The 23,489-nt window shown below is 43.9% G+C and overlaps 2 protein-coding genes across 3 annotated transcripts in view; one reads left to right on the forward strand and one right to left on the reverse strand.

Annotated features, from left to right (window-relative positions):
- LOC142498913 (uncharacterized) overlaps positions 1-21,979 on the reverse strand; it is a 41,145-nt gene extending 19,166 nt beyond the window's left edge. The window contains exons 1-5 of the mRNA XM_075607554.1: positions 21,739-21,979; positions 15,747-15,793; positions 13,831-13,907; positions 12,719-12,792; positions 3,021-3,123 (exon numbers count right to left, since the gene is read on the reverse strand). Of these exons, the coding sequence (XP_075463669.1) occupies positions 3,021-3,123; positions 12,719-12,792; positions 13,831-13,907; positions 15,747-15,793; positions 21,739-21,762 (325 nt within the window). The 5' untranslated portion in view covers positions 21,763-21,979. The remainder of the gene's footprint in view (positions 1-3,020; positions 3,124-12,718; positions 12,793-13,830; positions 13,908-15,746; positions 15,794-21,738) is intronic.
- The window catches only part of STAP1 (signal transducing adaptor family member 1), a 145,296-nt gene that overhangs the window by 31,869 nt on the left and 89,938 nt on the right, over positions 1-23,489 (forward strand). Inside the window, exon 1 of one of the 2 annotated variants that reach the window (XM_075607610.1) lies at positions 21,480-22,088. The exons of the other annotated variant lie outside the window; for it this stretch is intronic. The gene's annotated coding sequence lies outside the window, so the exon portion shown is untranslated. Of the gene's footprint in view, positions 1-21,479; positions 22,089-23,489 lie in introns of those variants that run through there. 2 annotated transcript variants of the gene reach the window in all.

The following is a 23,489-nucleotide window of genomic DNA, read 5'->3' on the forward strand; positions in this document are numbered from 1 at the left end:
TGATAATGCCGATAGAATGGAGTTTCTCTTGACACCGCTTTCCAGGGCCTCTTCCAGATTGCCTAGCAATATTCTTATGGCTTTGAAAAATTAGGCTGTTGCTATTTACTATAGGCTTGCAAGCGAGACTAGCTGCCAGAAAGTATGTCTTCAGGGCACTTAATCCTTCAATCCGATGTCACGAAACACCACTGCATCTTCCACTGGTAATGTAGTCGGTAGTGCAATACGGGTGATTGTAGCGTCCATCTTCAAGGAATTTTCCCAACTTGATGTTTTTGTGAAAAGCAGGGCCATCTTGGAAAGAGTCTCTGGGTAGCCAATTTCTCATCAGGCTGATTCCACTCAGTCCCAATTATCAGATAAATTATAGTACTCTCCCAGGTAATGCTGTAGCTTGTCAGACTAACGAAAATTCTCCTCCCCTATTCAGGTTTGGGACCTTCATCTCTTCTGGGTCCATTTAGCCATAATGCGAGACCGTATCCTTCATCCAGGATGAGAATGGAAATCTTGTTATTGGGCCCCTGGCCACAGACTTAAACACACTTTGCATCATTTATTTGCTTCAAGCACTAGCTTACTAGAAGCAGCACATATCCCGGCTTATTGAAGGTAGCACATATCCTGGCTTTCTTAGCCACCTTCCTATCCCTGACCCCCAGAGGTACTGCATCAAAGAGAGGTCAGTGGTGTCGATGTGTCTTTGTGTGTTTAAGGGTCCAGCCTCTGGCAGGTTCCTGGGTCCTCTGTGTCCAGGAAAAAGAGGTCTGGTCCCCTTCTGTCTTGTTTTTAATATACAGTACTCTGGTATTCTCAAGAGCCCTTTCCTCATGTCAGCACCCTTATGTGCTGAGGAAAATCTTTCTAGGTCTGTTTTAGCAGGAGTTTTAAACCGGTCTCAGAGTCCTAATTGGGCCAGGTGAAGTCTGGTTAATTTCCTGCTGGATTAGAGGCAGTTTCTTCAACAGGGATATGTCCCTGTTACACCGGTCCTCTCACTTTCTTTAAAATATATGTCATCTCAGCACAGTGAAATAAAAAAATAACAAATCTGTGACAATTCTCATTCTCTTGGATGCATAATATTCCTGCTGAAGAAGTCATCTTCAATAGATGGTTTTAGTTACAGATTAGCCAGCAGTATCTCTGTTAAAGCAATGCATTAATGCCCCCGTGTAATATTTACTGCATAATTCCATGTGGTCCGGAGTAATGCCGCTCGCTACATCTGTATAATGTCTACGGTGGAGGCCAATGGCCATACTTCTGTGCTTAACTTCCGATTTGTGGAAAGTGCACAGCAGCTACGAAGGGTGTAAAATCCTGGCATTTAGGCAGAAGGCAGCTTACACACGAGAGCAGGATCCTGGGCTCAGATCAGCAACCAAAGAATAATCATGTTGGCCGAATAAGGCATCAAGCCCCTTCTATCCGGCTGCTTCGCCCATTAAGCTCTGCAGTAAGGCATGGTGCTTGCAAGTGTTGCATGAAGGTAGCTCGTACACGCAATAAAATAAATAAAAAATCTGTCATAACACTCCTACCATAAAACAACTAACATCTTCCCCCAAACTAGAATAGTAAAACAAAAGTGACAGCTCCGAGGAATAGAGAGCAGTTTATGGAAGGAATGATATTTTGCCCTAACTCTAATAGCAAATCAGTTATGGTTGCCTTGGGAACGTGGAAGAAAAAAAAACACTTAAAATAATATATATTGTATAACGCAGGGATGCGCAAACTTACCTACATGTGCCCCCGTCTCCTCTCCCATCCGGCTCACGACACCCCTCCCTGTACGGCTTCGGCGTCATGTGATGTCACGTTGCCCCCGTGGCAACATCTGACGCCAGTTGCCATGGAGACACATTGCTGAACTCCAGGTAAGTGAAAAGTTAGAGGCCTTGCGGGATCCCCGGCATTTTAAATGCCTTCTGGGAAGCGCCGGGCCTCTAACAGCCCAGCGAGCGCCCCCACCCCCCTCGCTTTGCGCACCACTGGTATAACGAATAGACAAGTTATAAAAAAAAAATTTTTTTAAAAAGGACCACCAAAAAGGAAACTACAAAGAGAGATAATCTCAACATTTGATGGGCCGACTAGAAGTAATGAGGATATAGGGAAAGATTACTCCAATAATGTTAAAAAAAAAATGGAGAAAAGCAGTGCACTGCCAAAAAAGACAGGAGGCTCACAGTAAAATTAATCCTGGTCTGGATACAACATAACCCCTAAAGAGCTCAAAAAACACACATCTACACGTTTCAGGCTGTGTGCCCTTTATCAAGATGCATCTTGATAAAGGGCACACGGCCCGAAACGCGTAGATTTGTGGGTTTTTTTTAGCTCTTTAGGGGTTATGTTGTATCCAGATCAAGATTAAAGGATTAATTTTACTGTGAGCCTCCTCCTGTCTTTTTGGCAATGCACCGCCTTTCTCCATTTTTTTTCTCCTGTTTGCTCTTGGTGGATTTGCACGCCGTTTGGAACTGCAAGTGGACCGCACAGAGGACCTGGGAACCCAACAGTGAGTTACCCTTGTGGATTTATATACGTATCAGCTTTAGTAGGGACATTATTTGTATTATACGTGTGCTAGAAAACACTAGGTACTAGTCCCCTATCCCCTGCCAGGGATGTTGTATTTATATCCCATATAGTGAATGGTCCAAGCGGAGATTTATATCTTATGAAAGGGATTCTGTTTTTGAAGTGCTGGTCACCTCTATCTGTTACTCCAATAATGTTAACCCAACTTGTAAATTGTACTGTATAAAAGGCAACATTTGAATACCGGTAATGAACTGAAAGCACACATTGCTGCCCACCTCTGCCTTTGCATTCAATACTTAATTTGAAGTAGAGGTGAGGAGTAGGCGAGTAGTTACTTACAAAACGTTGAACAGGCACCTCATAATAATGTTCTCTATTCATGTTACGAACAGTCACCCACTGCTACAATGGGATCCTGGCAAAAAGCATGTGCTATCATAACTGAATTTGACAGAAATACAAACCTGCACTGTGCTGCACTTCCACAGATTTTGAAGATTTGTGTCTTTGATTTGTGCCAGCTGACTTACTTACTGAATCAAATAAACGTGGACTAGCTGCCATCCTCTGGGGGAAAAATAAAAGAAGATATTTTAAGTCAAAAATTATAAAGTACAAATCCTGCTCCCCTGATGTCTTTAGTTGGGGGATGGGGGGAGAGGGAGAGAAAGTGGGGGGGAGGGGGGAATGGGAGAAAGAGGGGGAGGGGAACACACAGATTGGTAACAGCCCCTACAACAGAGACCACCTCAGACAACACAAAACTGTGTTTTCAATATTTTTTTAAAAATTATATTATAAAATTATTTTGTCTTATTTTCTTCAGTAAAAGGTGTTAATGGCCATTTTGATACCAGAAGGAGCAATGTATTGTGTAGGTTGTAAAATCTTTTAATGGACCAACATATTAATAGTACAATGTTTTCTTCTTCATTAGATGTTTACCATTGTTATGTACATTAAAAGCTGTCAATCTACAAAATATCTTATTTTCTTCACAGGATTCAGATGAAGAATACAATGTAACTATTTAAAAAGTATAAATATAAAAATGTAGAGGAGGTTGAAAAAAGACATACGTCCATCAAGTTCAACCTATGCTAAATTTAGACTGATACTTTTCCTTTATTTGAACTTACATTATTTTGATCCAGAGGCAAACAAAAAAAAAACCCACTAAAGCATTGTCTAATGATGTCTTATAATATGGAGAAACAATTCCTGTCCGACCCCAAATATTAGCAGTCAGATTTCTCCCTAGATCAACATTCTTCCCATGTTTACTTATTTGTATAACCCTGTATAGATTTCCTTTCTAAAGGGACGTCAAAAAAATTGTGTTTTAAAAGATATTAATGGGTAATGTATTCCACATTTTAACTGCCCTTACTGTAAAGAACCCTTTCCTTTGTTGCTGGAGAAATCTCCTTTCCTCCAACCTTAAGGGATAAACATGTGACCTTTGTACTGCCCTTGGGATGAATTGATCTTTTGAAAGCTCCTTGTATTGACCCCGAATATATATTTGTATACAGTGATCATATCCCCTTACACCACTCTTTTCAAAACGTAAACATATCTAAATTTAGCAAGCCTCATAAATCTGATTATCCATCCCCTTTAGGCTGCGTCCATAGTGCAGGAGAAGGCACGAGCGAAATTCACTAGGACGCCAATGTGTATGGTGTGCGCAAGCACAGGGGCGATAACCTTGCTTTAATTTGGCGCACGACGTCCGGGTCACGTGAGCGGTTCGCCCAATGAGGACGAACCAGCTCCGTGACGTCACGGCCAGGTACCCCCCCGCCCCCCTCCTGACACCTCCCGTCGCATCTGCCTGCAGGACAGAAATCTCACCTGCTTGAGGCAAGCGCAACGCCAACACGCTTACACTATGGCCGAGGCCGTATCAATTTGGTGGCTCTTGTCTGCTATTTTTCTAGTTCTATAATGTATTTTTTATGGCGTGGTGCCAAAACTGTACTCCATATTTAAGGTGTTGTCGTAGTAATGCTTTATATAGTGGCATAATTGGGTTTACTTCCATTTCATCCATACCCCATTCACTGCAAGATAAGATCTTATTTGCTTTGCAGCCTGACTGACATTGGGCAATATTGTTAAACCCGATATCTACAAGCACTCCTAAATCCTCCATCAAGGAGTCACCTAATTTTTCCCCATTTAATTTTGCAAGTCGTCCATTTATTCTTGTTTCCCAAATGCATAACATTACATTTATCTGTATTAGACCTCATCTGTCAATTACATGCCCAAAATGCGAGTCTATCCAAATCCTTCTGGAGAGAAATTACATCCTGCTCTTATTGTACTACCCAACACAATTTAGTGTCATCAGCAAAGATGGAGACTTTGCTCACTATGCCAAACTCAAGGTCATAAATAAACAAGTTAAAAAGCAGGGGTCCCAGTACTAACAATTGAGGTACTCCGCACAACTTTAGCCTAACTTGAATCCAGGTGCAAATATTTTTACACAGTCCAATATCCTTTATTGTGTACACTAACCTTGTGTGGCACTATAGAACTTTCATTGCAACCCCATTTCAGATGCAATATTACACGTGAATATTATCCAAGTTAGATTTTTTCACACTTATAAGGATAAACATCCCATCTTTACAGGAGGTCTTTGCCTGAAGTCATTATTTTGATTTGACATATCATTAATAACACTAGTAATATCAGAAAGGTAGTCATGCATTCGGATTCTTAATTGCTTTAATATGTTGCACCATCACAGCATTGTTTTACTATTTATAACATGGCTCAGAGTATTATGAACTGATTTACTCCAAGTCTTGGACTAAGTTCACTGGTACAGGGATTTCCTTTCCTATTGTTGGATTTTATGTTTCTTGTATTTATTGTATTATAAATTCCCTGTATGTATATCTTTATTTATATAGTTCCATTAATGTACATTGCGCTTAACAGAAGTAATACACGTGACAAACATATAAATAACTAATAATATAAATAACAGGCCGTGGGAATAAGTGCTTCAGACATAAAAGTAACATTTCAGAAGAGGAGTCCCTGCTCCGCGGAACTTACAATCTAATTGGTAGGTAGGGAGAACGTACAGAGACAGTAGGAGGGAGTTCTGGTAATTGCGTCTGCAGGGGGCCAAAGTTTATGTATCATGTGTTCAGAATGTTCACAGTGCTATTCATATGCTTCTTTAAGCAAGTGTGTCTTAAGGTGGGTCTTAAAGGTGGATAGAGTGGGTGCTAGTCGGGTATTGAGGGGAAGAGCATTCCAGAGGTGTGGGGCAAATCAGTGAAAAAGGTTTAAGGCGGGAGAAGGCTTAGATACAAAGGGGGTAGAGAGAAGACATCCTTGAGCAGAACGCAAGAGTCTGGATGGAGCATAGCGAGAAATTAGGGCTGAGATGTAAGGAGGAGCAGAAGTGTGTAAAGCTTTAAAAAAGTAAGTAGAATTGAGTGTGAGATGCGAGATTTGATCGGAAGCCAGGAGAGTGATTTGAGCAGGGGAGAGGCTGAGACAGACTTAGGAAAGAGTAGAGCGATTCTGGCACCAGCGTTTAGGATAGATTGTAGGGGAGATAGGTGAGAGGCAGGAAGACCGGAAAACAGGAGATTACAGTAATCGAGACGGGAGAGAATGAGGACCCGAATCAGAGTTTTAGCAGTCGAGCAACAGAGGAAAGGGCGTATCTTTGTAATATTGCGGAGGAAAAAGCGACATCTTTTAGAAACGTTTTGAATGTGAGGGGAGAATGTGAGAGAGGAGTCGAGTGTGACCCTAGGCAGCGTGTTTGGGCTACTGGGTGAATTATCGTAGTTCCAACAGTAATGTGGAAAGAGGTAGTAGGGCCAGGTTTGGGAGGAAGTATGAGGAGCTCTGTTTTTGCCATGTTAAGTTTAAGTTGACAGAGGGCCATCCAGGATGATATCGCGGAGAGATATTCAGAAACTTTGATCTGTACAGCAGGTGTAAGGTCAGGGGTTGAAAAGTAAATTTGTGTGTCAGCATATAGGTGATATTTAAACCCAAGAGATGGGATTAGGTCACCTAGAGAAAGTGTGTACAGAGAGAAGAGAAGAGGTCCCAGGACAGAGCCCTGGGGTACCCCCACAGAGATCGATAGAGGAGGTGATAGCAGAAGAGACACTGAAAGTACGATGGGAGAGGTAAGAGGAGATCCACAATAGAGTTTTGTTACGAATACCAAGAGTATGGAGAATGTGAAGGAGAAGAGGGTGGTCTACTATGTCAAATGCTGCAGAGGTCAAGTAGTATGAGCAGAGTGTAATGACCTCTGTCTTTGGCAGCATGGAGGTCATTAGTTATTTTAGTGAGGGCTGTTTCAATCGAGTGAGCAGTGTGAAAGCCAGATTGTAGAGGGTCTAGGAGAGAATAGGTGTTGAGAAAATGGAGCAAGCAAGAGAATACAAGACGTTCAAGGAGTTTAAAGATAAAAGGCAGGAGGGAGAAAGGACGATAGTTAGAAAGACAGGTAGGGTCAAGCTTGCTGTTTTTGAGTAATGGTAGAGCTGTTGCATGTTTGAAGAAGGGATGAAAGGTACCAGAGAAGAGGGAGGAGTTAAAAATGTGTGAGAGCGTAGGGATTATAGCAGAAGCAATAGGTTTTAGGAGATGGGAGAGAATAGTGTCAAGAGGGCATTTAAAGTGAGCTTTTAAGTGATAAATACAGTTAGACTACAGTTAATATACTCACTTTCTTCATGCAATGACCAATAACCTCAGCTGATATGACATGGATCTAATTGCATTCTCTTCACAGGTATGTTCCTGATGCTGTGCAAATCCTGTGTAAAAGCCTGACTGTGGCCTTGTAGAACTGATATGAGTTAGTATGTTTGAATGTAAAAAGTGTTTTTTTTTTTTCCCTCTTAACTCTGTGCTGTTAATTGACCAAATGGAACAAGCTGACTGATTGGGGAGGGGGAGGGTCATGTGACTGTTTTTTCTGTATAATACCAACACCTTTGCTGCATTGGGCAGGAACTGCATTAGGCAGCGAGGCATTTAAAGTGAGGTTTTTAAGTGATAAACAGTTAGACTACAGTTTGATTAGAGGTGACGGGGGACTGGATCTACTGCACACTCTTTCACTCAAGACAACAAACGGTAAGCTATTCAGATCACACTATGATCCCAAGCTTGCTAACCTGCCTATTTCAACCCCCCACCCCTTTACAACTTATTTACTGCAGTCTCTCCCACACAATACACTGAAACCCTGAACTGACTCTAGCATTGCAATGCAGCTAAACATTTGACAAGGAACAGGCACACACCTGCTGTTAGTCTGCTCACACTCACTCTGCTCACAACAGCTCCTTGCAGCACTGCCTACCTCTGGCATCATGAACCTGCTATGTATTTTAACTTTTTTCTTTCTCCTGGCCTCATGGAGATGTTACTCCCTCTATCCACTACAAACTCCTCCATCCTGGCCCACACCCATCATTACCATACACCATGGATTACTCAAAAGCCTTGCACTATCTACTGAATGTTGGTGGAGAACTCTAAAAACCAGCACACCAACCACTGCTCACTCTAATGGCAAACATCACAAATCTACAACTTGCAAACAACTAAACAAATTTCTACTCATACTATTACTCTCTTTAGCAGGTGATATTGAACCTAACCCAGGTCCTCCCATTTCAGCTCTGTCCCATGCCCCTGAGAATTCCACCTTTAAATTCCAAAAAGGGCTATCTGTCGCCCATATAAACATCCGGAGCCTGCTGCCCAAACTGGATGAACTAAGGGCATGGTGCCTTATGCATAAACCCAAAGCCATCGTTCTTACAGAAACATGGTTATCCCCTAAAAAACCCTGATGCACATATTGCCATTCAGGGATACTCCAGTTTTAGGAGAGATAGGTCAAAGAGAGGAGGAGGGGTGTTATTTTATATTGCAGACACCTTACAATTTACACTGTTAAATTGCCCACCAAGCCCACCCTCTTTTGAAACTCTAGTTGGCAAAATCTGCCTCCCCTTTTCTAAGCCCATCTTACTCGCTGGCATCTACCGCCCCCCTAAAGCCCCCCTACAATCCCTGACTGATATCACCCAATTTCTTGGCTCCATTTCCTCTCTGAATGAGAAGAGTGAGCTGCTAGTTCTAGGGGATTTCAACTTCAATTGGCTTGACCCTAAAAACCACAAAATCCAGATACAACTCAAGTCACTTAACCTATCACAACTCATTTCCCAACCAACACGGATAAACCTGAAATCGCATAACCATTCCTTGCTAGACAGGATTCTCTCCTCAAACCCCAGCAGAATCCAATCCTCTGGCATCCTTCCTGACATTTTCAGTGACCATGCAATAGTGTACTGTGTAAGGAAAATTAAACCACCCCAATCAAGACCTAAAGTTCTCCTCACTAGAACATTTAAAAACTTTAACCCACAACAGTTTCTGGATGACCTTACCAACTGCCCATGGCACAGATTCGATTTAATTCCCGACCCCGATTCTGTGCTCGACTATTTCCAATCCGAGTTCTTAAAACTCTGCGATACCCATGCTCCACTACGCAAAATAAGGGTACGGGGGGCCCACCTTCCATGGGTTACAACTGACCTTATAGCACTCTACCAGTTCAGGGATGCCTTGTGGAAAAGCTACAAAGTAACTGGCACTACCAAGGATCTCAATCACTACAGATGCATGCGGAACATGTGCACAAGGCAAACAAGGCATGCAAAAGCACAATATTACTCTGACAATCTCCACCAAAATACATCAAACCCAGCTAACTTCTGGAAGGTTATCAACAATATATTCCAGCCTCCTAACCATCAACAACCAAGTAATATCACTAAGGGGGATATTACTCTGACAAACCCCACTGACATTGCAAATGCATTCAATGATTACTTTGTGGGGTGTGCCACTAACTTATTAGCGAAACGCAGCACAAACCCCAAACATGAATCTCATCCTGGGAGTATCCCTACAGTCCAGTCCCACCCCCTCCCAACACTGCCCACAATTTTCAATTTAGCCCAGTATCTGAAGAGGAGATTACACACGCGCTCCTCAAACTAAAACTAGGCAGCCAATGTGGACCCAACTTACTACAATCTAAGTTCCTACGACTTGGTGCCCCAGCCATTGCCAAACCAATTGCGTCCATAGTCAACTCTATCCTGTCTGCAGGCCATATCCCTAAGACCTGGAAAACTGCCAGAGTTGTCCCAATCTTCAAAAGTGGGGACAAAAACACTGTCTCAAACTACAGGCCAATCTCACTTCTCCCAATTCTATCCAAAGTTATGGAAAAATGTGTCCACTCCCAATTAAGCGATTTCTACACCAAGACAAATTTCCCTAGCCAATTCCAGTCTGGGTTTCGTCCCAAACACTCCACCGTAACTACCCTGCTAAAAGTTTGCAATGAAATCCAGTGTGGAATGGAACGGGGACAACTCACTGGTGCAGTATTCCTAGATTTTGCAAAGGCTTTTGACACAGTTGATCATGTTATCCTGCTTAACAAACTCCAGAGCTCTGGAATAAGGAAACATGCTTTAAACTGGTTTCAGTCCTACCTATCAGGAAGATCCCAACATGTGTCAATCTCAGGCTCTAACTCCAACCCCCTGGATATCACCTGTGGTGTCCCGCAAGGCTCTGTTCTGGGGCCCCTACTCTTCTCAGTGTTCATTAATGATCTTCCCACAGCTTGTAAGGAAGCCTCAATACACATGTATGCAGATGACACAATCCTATATGCACACAGCCATAGCCTCTCTGACCTTCAACACATACTTCAGTCTGACTTTTTGAGACTCGAAAACTGGATTTCCTAAAACAAACTGTTTTTAAACACTGACAAGACTGTAACAATGGTATTTGGGACCAAGACTAAATTTGTAAAGCTTCCAGTGACTGAGCTCCTGATTAGAACCAACGCTAAAACAACCCTAACACCTGTCACTAGTTTTAAATACCTGGGCTTATGGTTTGACTCCCACTTAACATTCGGGATGCACATTGATACCCTGACAACCAAGACCTATGCCAAACTAGGGGTACTTTACAGGAACAAATCCTCCCTAAGTCTCCTGGTCAGAAAGCGTATTGCACAGCAGATGCTAATGCCAATTATTGACTATGGAGACATAGTATATGGCTCGGCACTTCAAACCCATTTTAGCAAACTTGACACCCTCTACAATTCAATTTGTCCTTTTGTTCTCCAATGCAACTACAACACACATCACTGCAAAATGCTCAAAGAACTAGATTGGTCATCACTAGAGTCTAGGCGCAAAGTTCACCTTTCCTGTCTCACCCTCAAATACTTTCTGGGCAAGCTACCCAGCTACCTGAACAAGCTCCTCACCCCTACCACATGCAGCACCTATAACCTGAGATCAGACTCCAAAAGACTATTCATGGTCCCAAGGCTCAACAAAGTATCCGGACGTTCCTCCTTCTCCTTCCGTGCACCCCAAAACTGGAACAACCCACCAGAGACTCTCATATCCACCACCAGCTTAAGTTCTTTCAAATCTAAGGCTGTCTCACATTTTAATCTGGTCTGTAACTGTTTCATACGCTCATAATATATATTTTCTTTAACTGTGCACGCAATGTCTTGTATATAATGTATACCTTGTTCATTTATGTAACTGTACTTGTAACCATGTATTATTTGTTTTACTCTGTGCCCAGGACATACTTGAAAACGAGAGGTACTGCACCGACACACTTTATTCGAGCAAATACCCGGTATGTACCTGGCAGATACCTGGAATGCGCCGCTCCTCACCTCTGACAAGCCCCGTTGCATTTGCCTTCCCAGCCTGGGTTCATGCCTGGCTGACAGGCGGCTGATCTGTTAAATGATAATGATTAGGATTTAATAGGCTGCAATGCTTTGCGTGTCTACCAGATGGCATAAATTCATGAATTGTAATGCAGTATATATATATGTACTGTGCAGTATTGCAGCCAGCGGGAATAAAATGCTTCAATCCCTGCCGGAAAATAACTCAATGCACTCGGGCAGAAAACAGTCACAAACCTCAATACACCCGGGTATACCCGAATTCGTGGGACTAGCCGAGCTCGAATAAAGTGTGTCGCCAGTGTAACTCTCAATGGATTATTTCCTGGTAAAATATTTTATAAATAAATTATAAATAAAGTGGTAGAGGGAGAAGAGGAGATCAGCAGTGACGCATCCTCCTCTGACAGCGTAAAAAGAGTCAAGAAAGACAGGAGGAGAGTTAGGAAGCAGTGAAGGATGGGAGGAGGATGGCCTGACATATGGATTCCACCTTTCCTTAAATAGTCAGCAAAGTCCTGAGGTGAGATGGAGGAAGAGAAAGAGGCAGCTGAGGGTGGTTTGAGTAGAGAGTCAAAGTCTTGTGTGTGTTGATTAGTGAAGCAAAGTAGGTTTGTTCATGTGGCGTGCGTTGCACAAGAAATCAGTTTAAACTGATTTCTTGGCGCGACAGGCTGGTCTCGTGAGCGGTTTGCCAAGGGCGAACTAGCTCTGTGACGCCCCTAGGAATGCCCCCCAACCATGGCCAGGTAAAGCACCCGCTTACCTTACAGCCTCCGAAGGCACCAAGGCCACAGCCTTAGACAGGAGAGGAAGGAGCGTAAAGTGGAATCAAAGGCTGGTAGGTTAATAGAGCACAATATATTGTAATATATTGTCTTTTGTACATTGGTATCGCTATTTAAATATAAAAGTCTTCTTTCTGGAATACCTTCTCACCACTACCTCCACAACTCCTCAGACTGTGGTGATAACTTGACAAGTAAAAAATAAATAATTTGTTACCCAATATACGTATGCTATTACCTTCATTTGTGTATATGCCAACTGCCTTCACTTATCCTAATCATATACAATATTTTTATACGCTCTCCAATATTTTCATTTTGGCAAAACATTGCGTACCTGCTTTTACGTTTTGTTTCATAAAGCATTTAGTTAGAAGAGCTATACATGAATGTACCCAATAATTAAAAATACAAATGTCACAATCATGCAAGTATTCCAGCCACAATCGATATAAAGGAAATATTTTATCACAAGCAAAAAAAAAAAAAGTTACTATGAATTGTGCAGATATTACAAACAAAAAGAAACTGGACTTACCTGAATATTTTGTGGCACAACATATTTACTTGAAGTCTCCCAATCAACTGAACTACTATAATCTGCATCACCATCTTCGAAAAAATGAAAAAAATAATAAAGAAATGTGAATTTGTGTATATGTTTACCGCAATCTAAGAATAGAATGTTTTCCCAAAAAGTGGCAAACAATGCAGACTTACTACCAAACAACAGTTGTTTGTGCTTTCCTTATGCACAGATTCCCACCCACCACTGGGCAGATTCAAACACACCGTAAATCTAAAATAATGTTCTTCGCTTTTCTTAAAGCAGTAGGCCAGACTTAATTGCAATGTTACCTCTAAAATAATATATTTCAATTAAGGAAATCAGGCGTGATTGAGGGGGGGGGGAAAGTGTTTTTGTTTCTTACTTATTGAAAATTTCACAAACAAAGACAAGGTACATACTTAAGGGACTTCTATGTAATCATTTAAACAACAGTACATTTCAAAGTTTCCAACCCTTTTCGATTTTACACATCTTTGATCAAACATGCAAAAATAACAACCCTTTATTTCATGCAATAGCAGATTAGGGTAATATTGCATTAACGTACGCAATGGGATCAGAGCATGTATGTAAAGCGAAAATGTACTTAAAGTGAAGCACTACCTTTTTTCCACTTATCGATGCATGTACTTTACTGCAATCGTCAATACGTGCATAACTGATGTAAATAACATGTGTAACAGGCTCTATCGTCTCCCCGCTTGCGCACAGCTTCGGTACAGATAGAGCCGGTATTGCTGTTCAGGACGTGCTGACAGTGCATGTGCGAGCTGTCCTTTGCCTATTGGGACGATATGTCCTTACTCGCGAGTGTACTTAAAGTGAGTGTTCTTAAACCGGGGTATGCCTGTACAATAATGAAAACATCAAAACTAGGCAGCAGCGACGCAGCAGTTCTATAAAACACATTTGACATATACCGTTAATACCGTTTCATCTACCGGCAAAACAATTAATTTTATTACCATATAAAATTGTTGCTTAATTAAAAAGGGCTATGTAAACACAGCAACCAATGTGCTTGATTATTTAGCGCTCGTTAAGAATATGCAAAGTAAAGTCAAAAATTATCATCTTACTCTTGTCTTTAAAATAGTCATTTATGATAGACAAGGCATTTTGCCCGGGTTGCAGATCAAGAGGTATCTGTGGTGACCTGGAAGAGATAGTAGGGGCAAAAAGTTATTTCTAACAAACCAAATAACACGATTTACAGTTACATATGAAATGAACAGGCTAGATTAGTTTCAGTCAGGAATTAGTCTCTAATATGATTCTTTTTAAAAAAAAAAAGAAAAAATAGTATTTATGGTGAGTCACAGCTAGCAATTGTGCTTTTTGGGGTAGCAAGAGAGTTTTTCACTTGATAGTACTCCCAAAGATTAGAAGCCAATGTGAAAACTAAAACACAGTTTTACATATTACATTTAAACATTTTAAGAGAAAGGGCTTATGGGCAAAAATAGAAGTACCAAAGATTGAAGATGGAAAGAGTTTTCATTCACTCCATTTCAAATTAGAAAATAACCATTCATGGGGAGTATGGAAAAAAGAGCAGTGAGATATATATATATATATATATATATATATATATTTCCCTTGCTCATTGATAACACTAATTCAACACTGATTTTGCAAAGAAATATAAGCCAAAGACCAGAAACCATGTGTGTAATGGTGTCACATTTAGTAACCTTTTTCTATTTTGTATTATTTAGACAAAGCACGGTAAACCAGAACAAACTGGAGTCATGACGACATTATGGAACATTTTATTTGCAGAGGTTACATCGTACATCATGTGTCTGATGAAGAGGTTTACATGAAACGTTGCTTCTCCTCTACAAATAAAATGTTTTATTAAAAAAAAAAAAAAATGGGTATTTTTGATTCCGGTTTACATTCCTGTGTAGGACAGACTCTGCACAAGACTGCTTAGCCATTATCTACACAACTGCCCACCTCCGTCATCTTGCTCAAGTTACAGAACACTTCTGAATTATTACATTTACTGTACTTGAAGAATAAATGTCAGCCATTACCAACAGTGGTCTAAGGAAATCCCTGGTATCAGCGGAGACTGCACCAGATGTTCACTGAAGGATAATGGAGCATGCTTTTTAACTTGCAGTAAATAGAAGTAGAACAAAGTTCCGTAAATCGGCGCTACCGGATTATGGTAAACAGAGTAGTTCAATGAACCACTGAAGTAGTATTCATGATAATCTGTGTATAAACTTGCTTGTAGAAGGAATAATCAAATGCGTAGTGGAGTGAGTGTGACAATATATAAAACACAGAGGCAAGCTCATAATAAGGGAGAGATATGTGATGTCCTGGTAGGTATTACAGATGGCTGAACGATGGCAGACCCTTCCGGTACTCCTCCTAATGGACTCCCTCCCTAGAGCGTAAAAGTCTCTGATGTCACTGCTACTATTCTCCCATAAATGCATCAATAATGGGGAGTAAAGTACTCACATTTGCTTCGCTGGTCTTCCTTCCTTGGCGTGCCTCACGTGGTTGAGGGAAACAGGTAATCCAGTGGAGAAAAGAAAATGGAGCACAGCCTTGCACAGGGTTAGAATAAAAGTGTAGGGGCTACAGCGTGTGGCTAAATAAAAGGTCTTTAATGAAGTAAGGACAACATGAAGTAGCCAGGATGACAAGTTCTTGCGCGTTTCACGCTAATGAGCGCTTCGTCAGAGAGCAAGAGCTTGTCATCCTGGCTACTTCATGTTGTCCTTACTTCATTAAAGACCTTTTATTTAGCCACATGCTGTAGCCCCTACACTTTTATTCTAACCCTGTGCTCCATTTTCTCTTCTCCACTGGATTAACTTGCAGTAAGTTTTTGTTTAAAAAATTAAAATAAATAAATAATAGTCTCCAGTGCTAAATTTGAATTTCTACAATTCCATCAACTCTTGATTTATGGAGATGTACTTGATTTTACCTGTCACTCCATATTAATCAGCAAAAAAAAAAAACTTACCTGTCAGCATTAAAATATCTTGCTCTGTATTCATTTTTAAATCGGCCCTTTAAAAAAAAAAAATTAAAAATTAAAAATATGTCAGTTAGTTTAGTATTATTACACGACAATTAGAGCACATGCTGCATTGCAAATTTTCAGATATTTAAAGATTAAATATTGTATAGTACCATATTGTTCTACACGTGAGCTGCAGCTCTCCCCATTGCCACAAGAACAGTTTTCCAACTAAAGTTGAGCTAAAGTATCAACTTCAAAGAACGTGAATAAAGAGCAACACAAAGTGGGAACATCGTCAGAAAGCACAATTTGCCGAGTTGCACAAATTCTAAGCTACAGTAAGACCAGTAAGTCCTTGAGACGTAATTAGTAGTATCACAAGCACACTCGCCCTCCCATAGCTATGCATACTCTTAAAAATACAAAGTGTTATTTTCTGCCCCTCTCCAATTTGCCATCAAACATCTCATTGAGACTGGTAGAAAGAGAGATAAAAGTATAATACTGTATTGCAGGCCTACACAACTTGTAAAGTGAGAAGGGCCGAACTGCTTCAAAGAAAACTGATTTGGGCCGCACGGGTAAAATCATAATCATCATCATCATCATATTTACCCCAGCACCCCTCATCATCATTATCATCATCCTCATATCTTCTCCCGCCCCCCTCCCACAGATCATCATATCACCCCCCCACAACCCAGATATGAGGGTGATGATGAGAGGTGCTGGGGGAGATATGAGGATGGTCATACCAGATAGGGCCGTAGAGTGCTTTCCTGGGGCTCAAGACAACTGTTCCATTGCCCCCACCCTCCCAGTGTCGGCAGACTTTGCGAGACTCCCCCTCTCTCACACCCCAATCTCTCCCCCTCACATATAATACTCTCCCTCCACATCACACACAGGCACAGACACTGACTCGCACAGACACACTGCCACTACCACTCTTGAGGCTTTGGTCCGCGGACCACTAGCTGCTTGCCTCTGTTCTTGAGGTCCCCGCTGGCTCCTTCCGGCGTGGCTGACTGCGTGCTGTGACGCGTCAGCCAGCCGGAGCTACAAGGAGCTTGTGATTTCAGCGAGTGCCGCGCCACGTGGTATGCAAGGGAACCAATCACGGATTGGATCCCAGCAGCCAATCCGATTTCCCCCCCCCCCCCCGGCTCCGATCCCCCCCGTTCCACTCACCCTCCCGTTCCGATTTTCCCCCTCCGATTCACCCCCTCCGTGTGTATTTGTGTGTGTGTGTGTACCTGTGAGTGTGTGTGCCTGTGAGTGTGTGAGGGTGCCTGTGAGTGTGTGGGTGTCTGAGGGGCGGAGGCTGTCTGAGGGGCGGAGGGGGCCGACAGTGCTGGGGGGCTAAGGGTACTGGGGGGCCGAGGGTACTGGGGGGCCGAGGGTGTCGAGGGGCGGCTGCAGTGCTGCGCTGTGGGGCAGTCCCGCCCCCTCACGTCATGGCCGTGCCCCCCCACCTGTTTTGGCCACGCCCCCCCCCCCCCCCCCCGCGCCGGAAAAAAATTCACTGCAGACCACAGATCGCAGTGAATTGCACGCGCCGCCAGCAAGCAAGGCGGCCGTGCGGGCGCGTGCAGCGGGGCCTTAGCCTAACACTGCCTCTGACACTAGCTCTGACGAGCAGCTGCAGGGGGGGTGGTGTCCTACCTTTCACTGTGGAGTATGGCTGGGGGGAGGAGGGGTGAAGCTATCTTGGGCCCTGGCAGCAGGCACCTCACTTCCTGCTCTGACTAACAGGCTCCGCTGTCACTAACCCCGCCCCCACCCTCTGCAGTCAGACCGGCCTTAGCTGTTCCTTCTCTCCTCTCTGCCTGCAGGGGATCGCATCAAACTGCTGGCGCTCCTTCCCTAATAGGCAGAGCGGGCTCAGGGGGTTGAGGGGGGGGGGGGAGGGCATCACGATGTAGCGCTCCTTCAATGGCAGAGCGGGCTCAGGAGGGGGTGGGGAGCGTGTTAAAATGCTGGCGCTCCTTCCCTCCTGTGTCTGCAGAGCGGGCTGGTGTGGGGGGGGGGGGGGGGGGCATCGCACGCCGCACATGGAGTCCAGGGTCGCCGCATGCGGCCCGTGGGCCGTATGTTGGGCAGGCCTGCTGTATTGTATATTGATGAATTATTGTTTCATCATAAAGGAGGAAATAAACTTGGACAACAAGGAATGGGGGGAATAAATTTGCCTAATGTTGAGTGGGGAAATTTAATTGGGAAAATACCTGCTTCAAAAAGGTTTGTGCATTCCCAAACTCTGTAAACCTTTAGCCGCCAGGATTCAAAACATTGGTTCCACTTTAAACGGTTTAATTTAAATACTTTGTGTAGTAAACATGCTTTAATACAATATACAATTTAAAGATGTAAGCCAAGCCTTGTTATATACACGCACAATTGAAGCAGGGGGTCTCCTGATCTAAACCCCATTAAATTTCAGCTCTGGAGACCCTGTGCTTCTGGTGATACAGACTTCTGAAGAGGGTGCCGGTATCTCCTGCAGTTTTCAGCTTCCCCGAAACATTGACCAATAGGAAGCCGCACCTGAGCTTCCTATTGGCCCGCAGAGTCTGTCCGCTTTGAAAACCACAGAGTAAACCCCAGAGTGGCTACCGGCACCCCCTAGAGTGGCAAGTACCTTGGAAGCAAGAAGTTCCCAGAGATTAAATTGATGGAGTTCAGCCCTGGAGACCCCCTGCTTCAATCCTGTATTTATAAAAAAATGAAGGAAGAAATTACTTGGATTGCCTCTAAGTGAAATACATGTGGCAAACGTCTAAAAAAAAAGTGTATACAGAATCTTTTTTTATTTTTTTGTGATCCCGTTGAATACAAGAAAACTTGCACATTGAGGTCCGTTACTCAGCAGCCATCCACGGCATGTCCAGTCGGAGCACCATTGTGCCCATTGATTGGGGGGGGGGGGGGGGTCTTGTAGTCCGGCCAAAAACATAATACGTTTGTTGCCTCCTTGTGATGCTAATCTACTGGTTGGTTTTGTATAAATTTTCCCTCTACATTGAGCCATTATGTGGCCTTATGTGATGTTATGAAGTCTCGATAAAGAGACCTCTCCTCATACATTTCCTGGATAGATATTATAAATATGGCTAATAGCGTTTACCCATTCTAAATCTGTAAGGAAACGGGACACATACCTCGTGGCATGTCCCCTCCCTACGTGGACGGACTCCCGCAGAGGCCTCCCCAGCATTGCCCCGTCGGGCCTCCGCTCTCGGCGGCGTTGCGCCACTACCAGCAGCGCACGCTGCTGCACTTCCGGGTCGCGCGCGCACCCAACCTTCTATCCCTCCGCCTCACATGGTTGGCCCCGCCCCCCGCAGAACACTCCGCCTCTCATCCTAGCCACACACCTGGCTTCCTCCTCCTCTCCGCCCCCGAGCCTATCCCTGGAACAGCCCGGACACACCTCCGCTCCTCCATTGGTCAGCCACCCTTTATTACCCCAGTCCTTCCTCGCTCTTCATAGCTTCTATTAGCCTTGTGCTGTTTGGAGTTCTGTGCCTGGCTCTCGTCGCTGTTTCGGCTCGTCTGCATACCCTCACTGGCTTTGGACCCCGGCTTCCCTCTGACTACGTGTACCTCTCTGACCCCTGGACTTGGCTTCGGACTACGACTTCGCTCTTCTCTTTCCCTTGACCCACGGCTTACGGACTCACTACTCGGACCTCTGGCGCCCAGGACTCGGCAAATACCTAACCATCCTCTCACCAGACCCGGCAATGCACCCTACCACACTCCGGGCACGCCCTCACTGCTGTGGTGTGTGGTATACTCCATTCCCACCTCAGTACTGGGGACTGGTCAGGTCTGTGGGCAGCACAGCGTTATATGTTTATGTATTACAATAAAATTGCCATTACTGGGTGTGGGTGTGGGCACTCGTTGGGGGTTATTGCCCAAGGTGGGTGGTTAGGGGGAGGTAGCGAAAAGGATTAACCACTTAATTACATTGCTAACCACTAATATACCATTGGTGGCTAATGTTGCAATCTAAGCCCACTTTGAGAAGGCCTAGGTATTCGGTGTCGATCAATGGGTTTGAAGTTCTACATTTATTTTAAAAATGTATGTTTACTGTTTTTTTACCTTTTATTTTTCTATATTGTATTGAAGCAGGGGGTCTCAAGAGCTGAACCCCATTAATTTCAGCTCGGGGACCCCCGTGCTTCCAGAGATACTGGTAGCTATTCCAGGGTTCACATTATGGCTGATTTTCAAAGCTCCCGTGTCCTGCGGGACAAAAGGAAGGACGTCAACTGGTGCGGCTAATGTGACAAGGGAGCTTTAAAATGCAGGAGATACCACGGCACCCCCTTTCAAGGCAAGTATGTGTGGAAGCAGGGGGTCCTCCAGAGCTGAAAATTAATGGGGTTCAGCTCCGGAGACCCCCAGCTTTAATCCTTTATTAAAAAAAATTGAGGGGAAAAAAACAGCTAAGATTGCTCCTTTAATAACAGAGTAACAATCATTTGACTTCTCCCTAAATTACGATATGTATTTTATGTATATAAAAACATTACAATATAAAAAATACGGAACCAACATCTGGATGTGAGAAATGTTGGAGTCATTTTATAGTCTCCAAATTCCAAAAAGTATTTTCACCTAAAATTCTGAATAATTTCACTTTTTGTTGTCCAGATCTTAAATCAGCAGAGAATTTCACATTGACAGCCACACAAAAATGAGATGTGGAGCAAGAAATAGCACTTTAATGGCATTCATGAAACCTCACTGGGGTACAAATCAATATACGCAGTTATTTATGCTGCACCTTTTTGTAAGAAACTGGTTTAGATTCTTCCAAATTACATTAAGACACTACACTTCACATACAACTGTGTATTTGATACAGACACCAAAAAAAAAGTTTTAGTGCAGGACACAGAAATGGTTTCATCATGTGAAGATAAAAAGCACCGGAGAGACAAGACCACATCGAAAGAATTTTGCTGGCTGCAATTAATTTTTTTATTTTGCCATTTCATATATCTGCCCAAAGGCATCAGAAAGGGGCACAGATAGTATGCAGGAAACCATCCAGCAACAAATGTAACATTATACATCCCTGCCCCCCTGAGCTTTATTTGTTACATTTGTATACGTTTTGTCCCCACTAAACATACATAGCAGACTCTGGTATAAGGAGGAGGGGGGGGGTGTATTTTCATTGGCGGGGAACCCTGTATCCTAATTCAAATGGATGGGGTTTACATCTTCCCTGACTATGAGAAGGTGGCGTTACGCAGTGTTTGGGTGTGTGCAGCTAATGCATCAGCCTCCCAGCCGCAAACTGATGTGCCCGGTGATAAAAAAAAAATAAGCAACGTTTGCAAGTACAGACACACACGTGATCCTGCTGCTGCTGCCAGTGTGATTGTTGTTGTGCTGCTGAGAGAGCACGTGCTGGGTCTGTGACATATCTGCATGCCCGTTATACAGGGGGGGGGGTCGGTGACATATCTGCGTGCCCGTTATACAGACGGGGGGTCTGTGACACATCTGCGTGCCCGTTATACAGACGGGGTGGTCTGTGACACATCTGCGTGCCCGTTATACAGACGGGGGGGGGGTCTGTGACACATCTGCGTGCCCGTTATACAGACGGGGGGGGGTCTGTGACATCTGCGTGCCCGTTATACAGACGGGGGGGGGGGGGGGTCTGTGACATATCTGCGTGCCCGTTATACAGACGGGGGGTCTGTGACATATCTGCATGCCCGTTATACAGACGGGGGGGAAACACCGCTGCAGTCTCACACTACATGTCCCTGCCCCCGTGCCCCGGTTACCCTGCCCCCGTGCCCCGGTTACCCTGCCCCGGTTACCCTGCCCCCGTGCCCCGGTTACATTGCCCCCGTGCCCCGGTTACCCTGCCCCCGTGCCCCGGTTACCCTGCCCCCGTGCCCCGGTTACATTGCCCCCGTGCCCCGGTTACCCTGCCCCGGTGCGGGGTCTCACTTACCAGACCGGCTCCGAAGGCGCTCATCTTCCTCTAGTGACGCAGTTACACATTAACCCCAGGCCCGGGTCCTCCAATCACAGCTCTCCTCCCCGCCAGCCGGACTCCTCGCGTTTTTGTTTCCCGCGCGCTGACACCGTATTTGCAACTCGCGTGCTTCCTTGTTGTGTCACGCACTAGATTCAACTGCATTGCAACTTCGCGGCAACGCCCCCTCTCTCTTCCAGGGTGTGATGGGAGCGTGCGAACACGCACGCGCACGTGCACGTGCTCCAAGTTGCAGCCGCCTCCCCTTGCTGTAGTGCTGCTTGCTTCCTCGCGCAGTAGTTCTAACATTTGTGAATCAGTCACTGGTAATAATAAATGCAGCGCGCGCAGTCGCGCAACTAGACAACAGGAAAGTAGTGTACTGTATTTCAAAGCGGAGCGCGCGCCCGGTCTATATACAGGCAGGGAGGAAAACACATCATTTCCTCACTGCCTTTTCAGCATATCTTTACTTACTAGTTGCTGTCCTGCTCTGGCAGTAGGGCCGTTAAGGAAATAAAAATAAAGCAACATGAATACATGAAGAGGACACAAATTGCAAATGCAAACTTGTACAATAGCACAACATACTTACATGATGATGATGTAACACACAAAAGTCAGGGATACCTCAACTGACGAGGCCAAAATTATAATGTTTGCCATATAAATTAATAATGTAGAAGTTTCTATTTTGTGGAAGTCTGAACCGGAATGGCGTAAGGTTTCTTCCATGCTGACGGAGTGTTTGCGAGCGCATGCTCCGTGAAGAGTATAGTTGCTGCATGGGTGAATGAGAGCACACTGGCACTCGAGCTCAGCGCTTATTTTGCTTGGGGACTTTGTGCGCCAGTTGTGCGGCCATGACATCACGGAGCTGAGGGCGAACCGCTCACGTGACACACCAGCAAGCGGCAGAAACAAATTTACTTGTCTGCAAGCCGCTGAGCGCCGTGCCCTCACACTGGACAGACACATTGTAGCAATGTGTTTGATTCCGCTGAGCTCAAGCGCCCGCTCAACATCACCCTGGCCGCAGCCTAAAGCCTCGTCCAGGCTGAGCGAGCACACGATCACAACAATTAAAGTAAATTGTGGCCAAGCTGCGTACGCGCATGCACATGAGTACACAACACTCAGCTGCTTGGCGAGAAATCAATTTGATTTGCCGCTTGCTGACACGACACGACACGTGAATGGTTCAACCAATGAAGGCAACTCTGTTTTAGTTACATTAACTTTTTTTAGGTTGTGTGATTGTACCCATTGTATTACTGATAGTACTTTTCTAATATTTTCCACAGCAGATCTGCCTTTTATAAAGCTTGATTGATCTGGGTATAAAAGTGAGCGTGACATTTGGGCTATCTTATCAGCCAAAATCTTTGTAAATAGTTTAATATCTTGATTTATCAAAGATATTGGTCTGTAGGATTCCGTCAGGAGAGTGTCTTTTCAGTGTTTATGAATAATTTTGATGTGGGCAAGGTGGTCAGGGTTTTATTACCCTCCAGATTTTCCTGAAAACCCTTTTGTAATGGGAGAGTTTTTTCCTCTTTGAATATTTTAAAGTATTCGCCTGAAAACCCGTCTGGGCCTGGGGCCTTAAAACTTTACAGATTTTGTATTGTGTCTGTTATTTTTTGGGGGGTTTTATACTCTCAATTTGTTCTTTACTTATTTTTGGAATATTCAGTTTCTTTAAAAAAAAAAAAAAAAAACCCTCT

Source organism: Ascaphus truei, chromosome 1, assembly GCF_040206685.1.
Source record: "Ascaphus truei isolate aAscTru1 chromosome 1, aAscTru1.hap1, whole genome shotgun sequence".
Taxonomy (NCBI): Eukaryota; Metazoa; Chordata; class Amphibia; order Anura; family Ascaphidae; genus Ascaphus; species Ascaphus truei.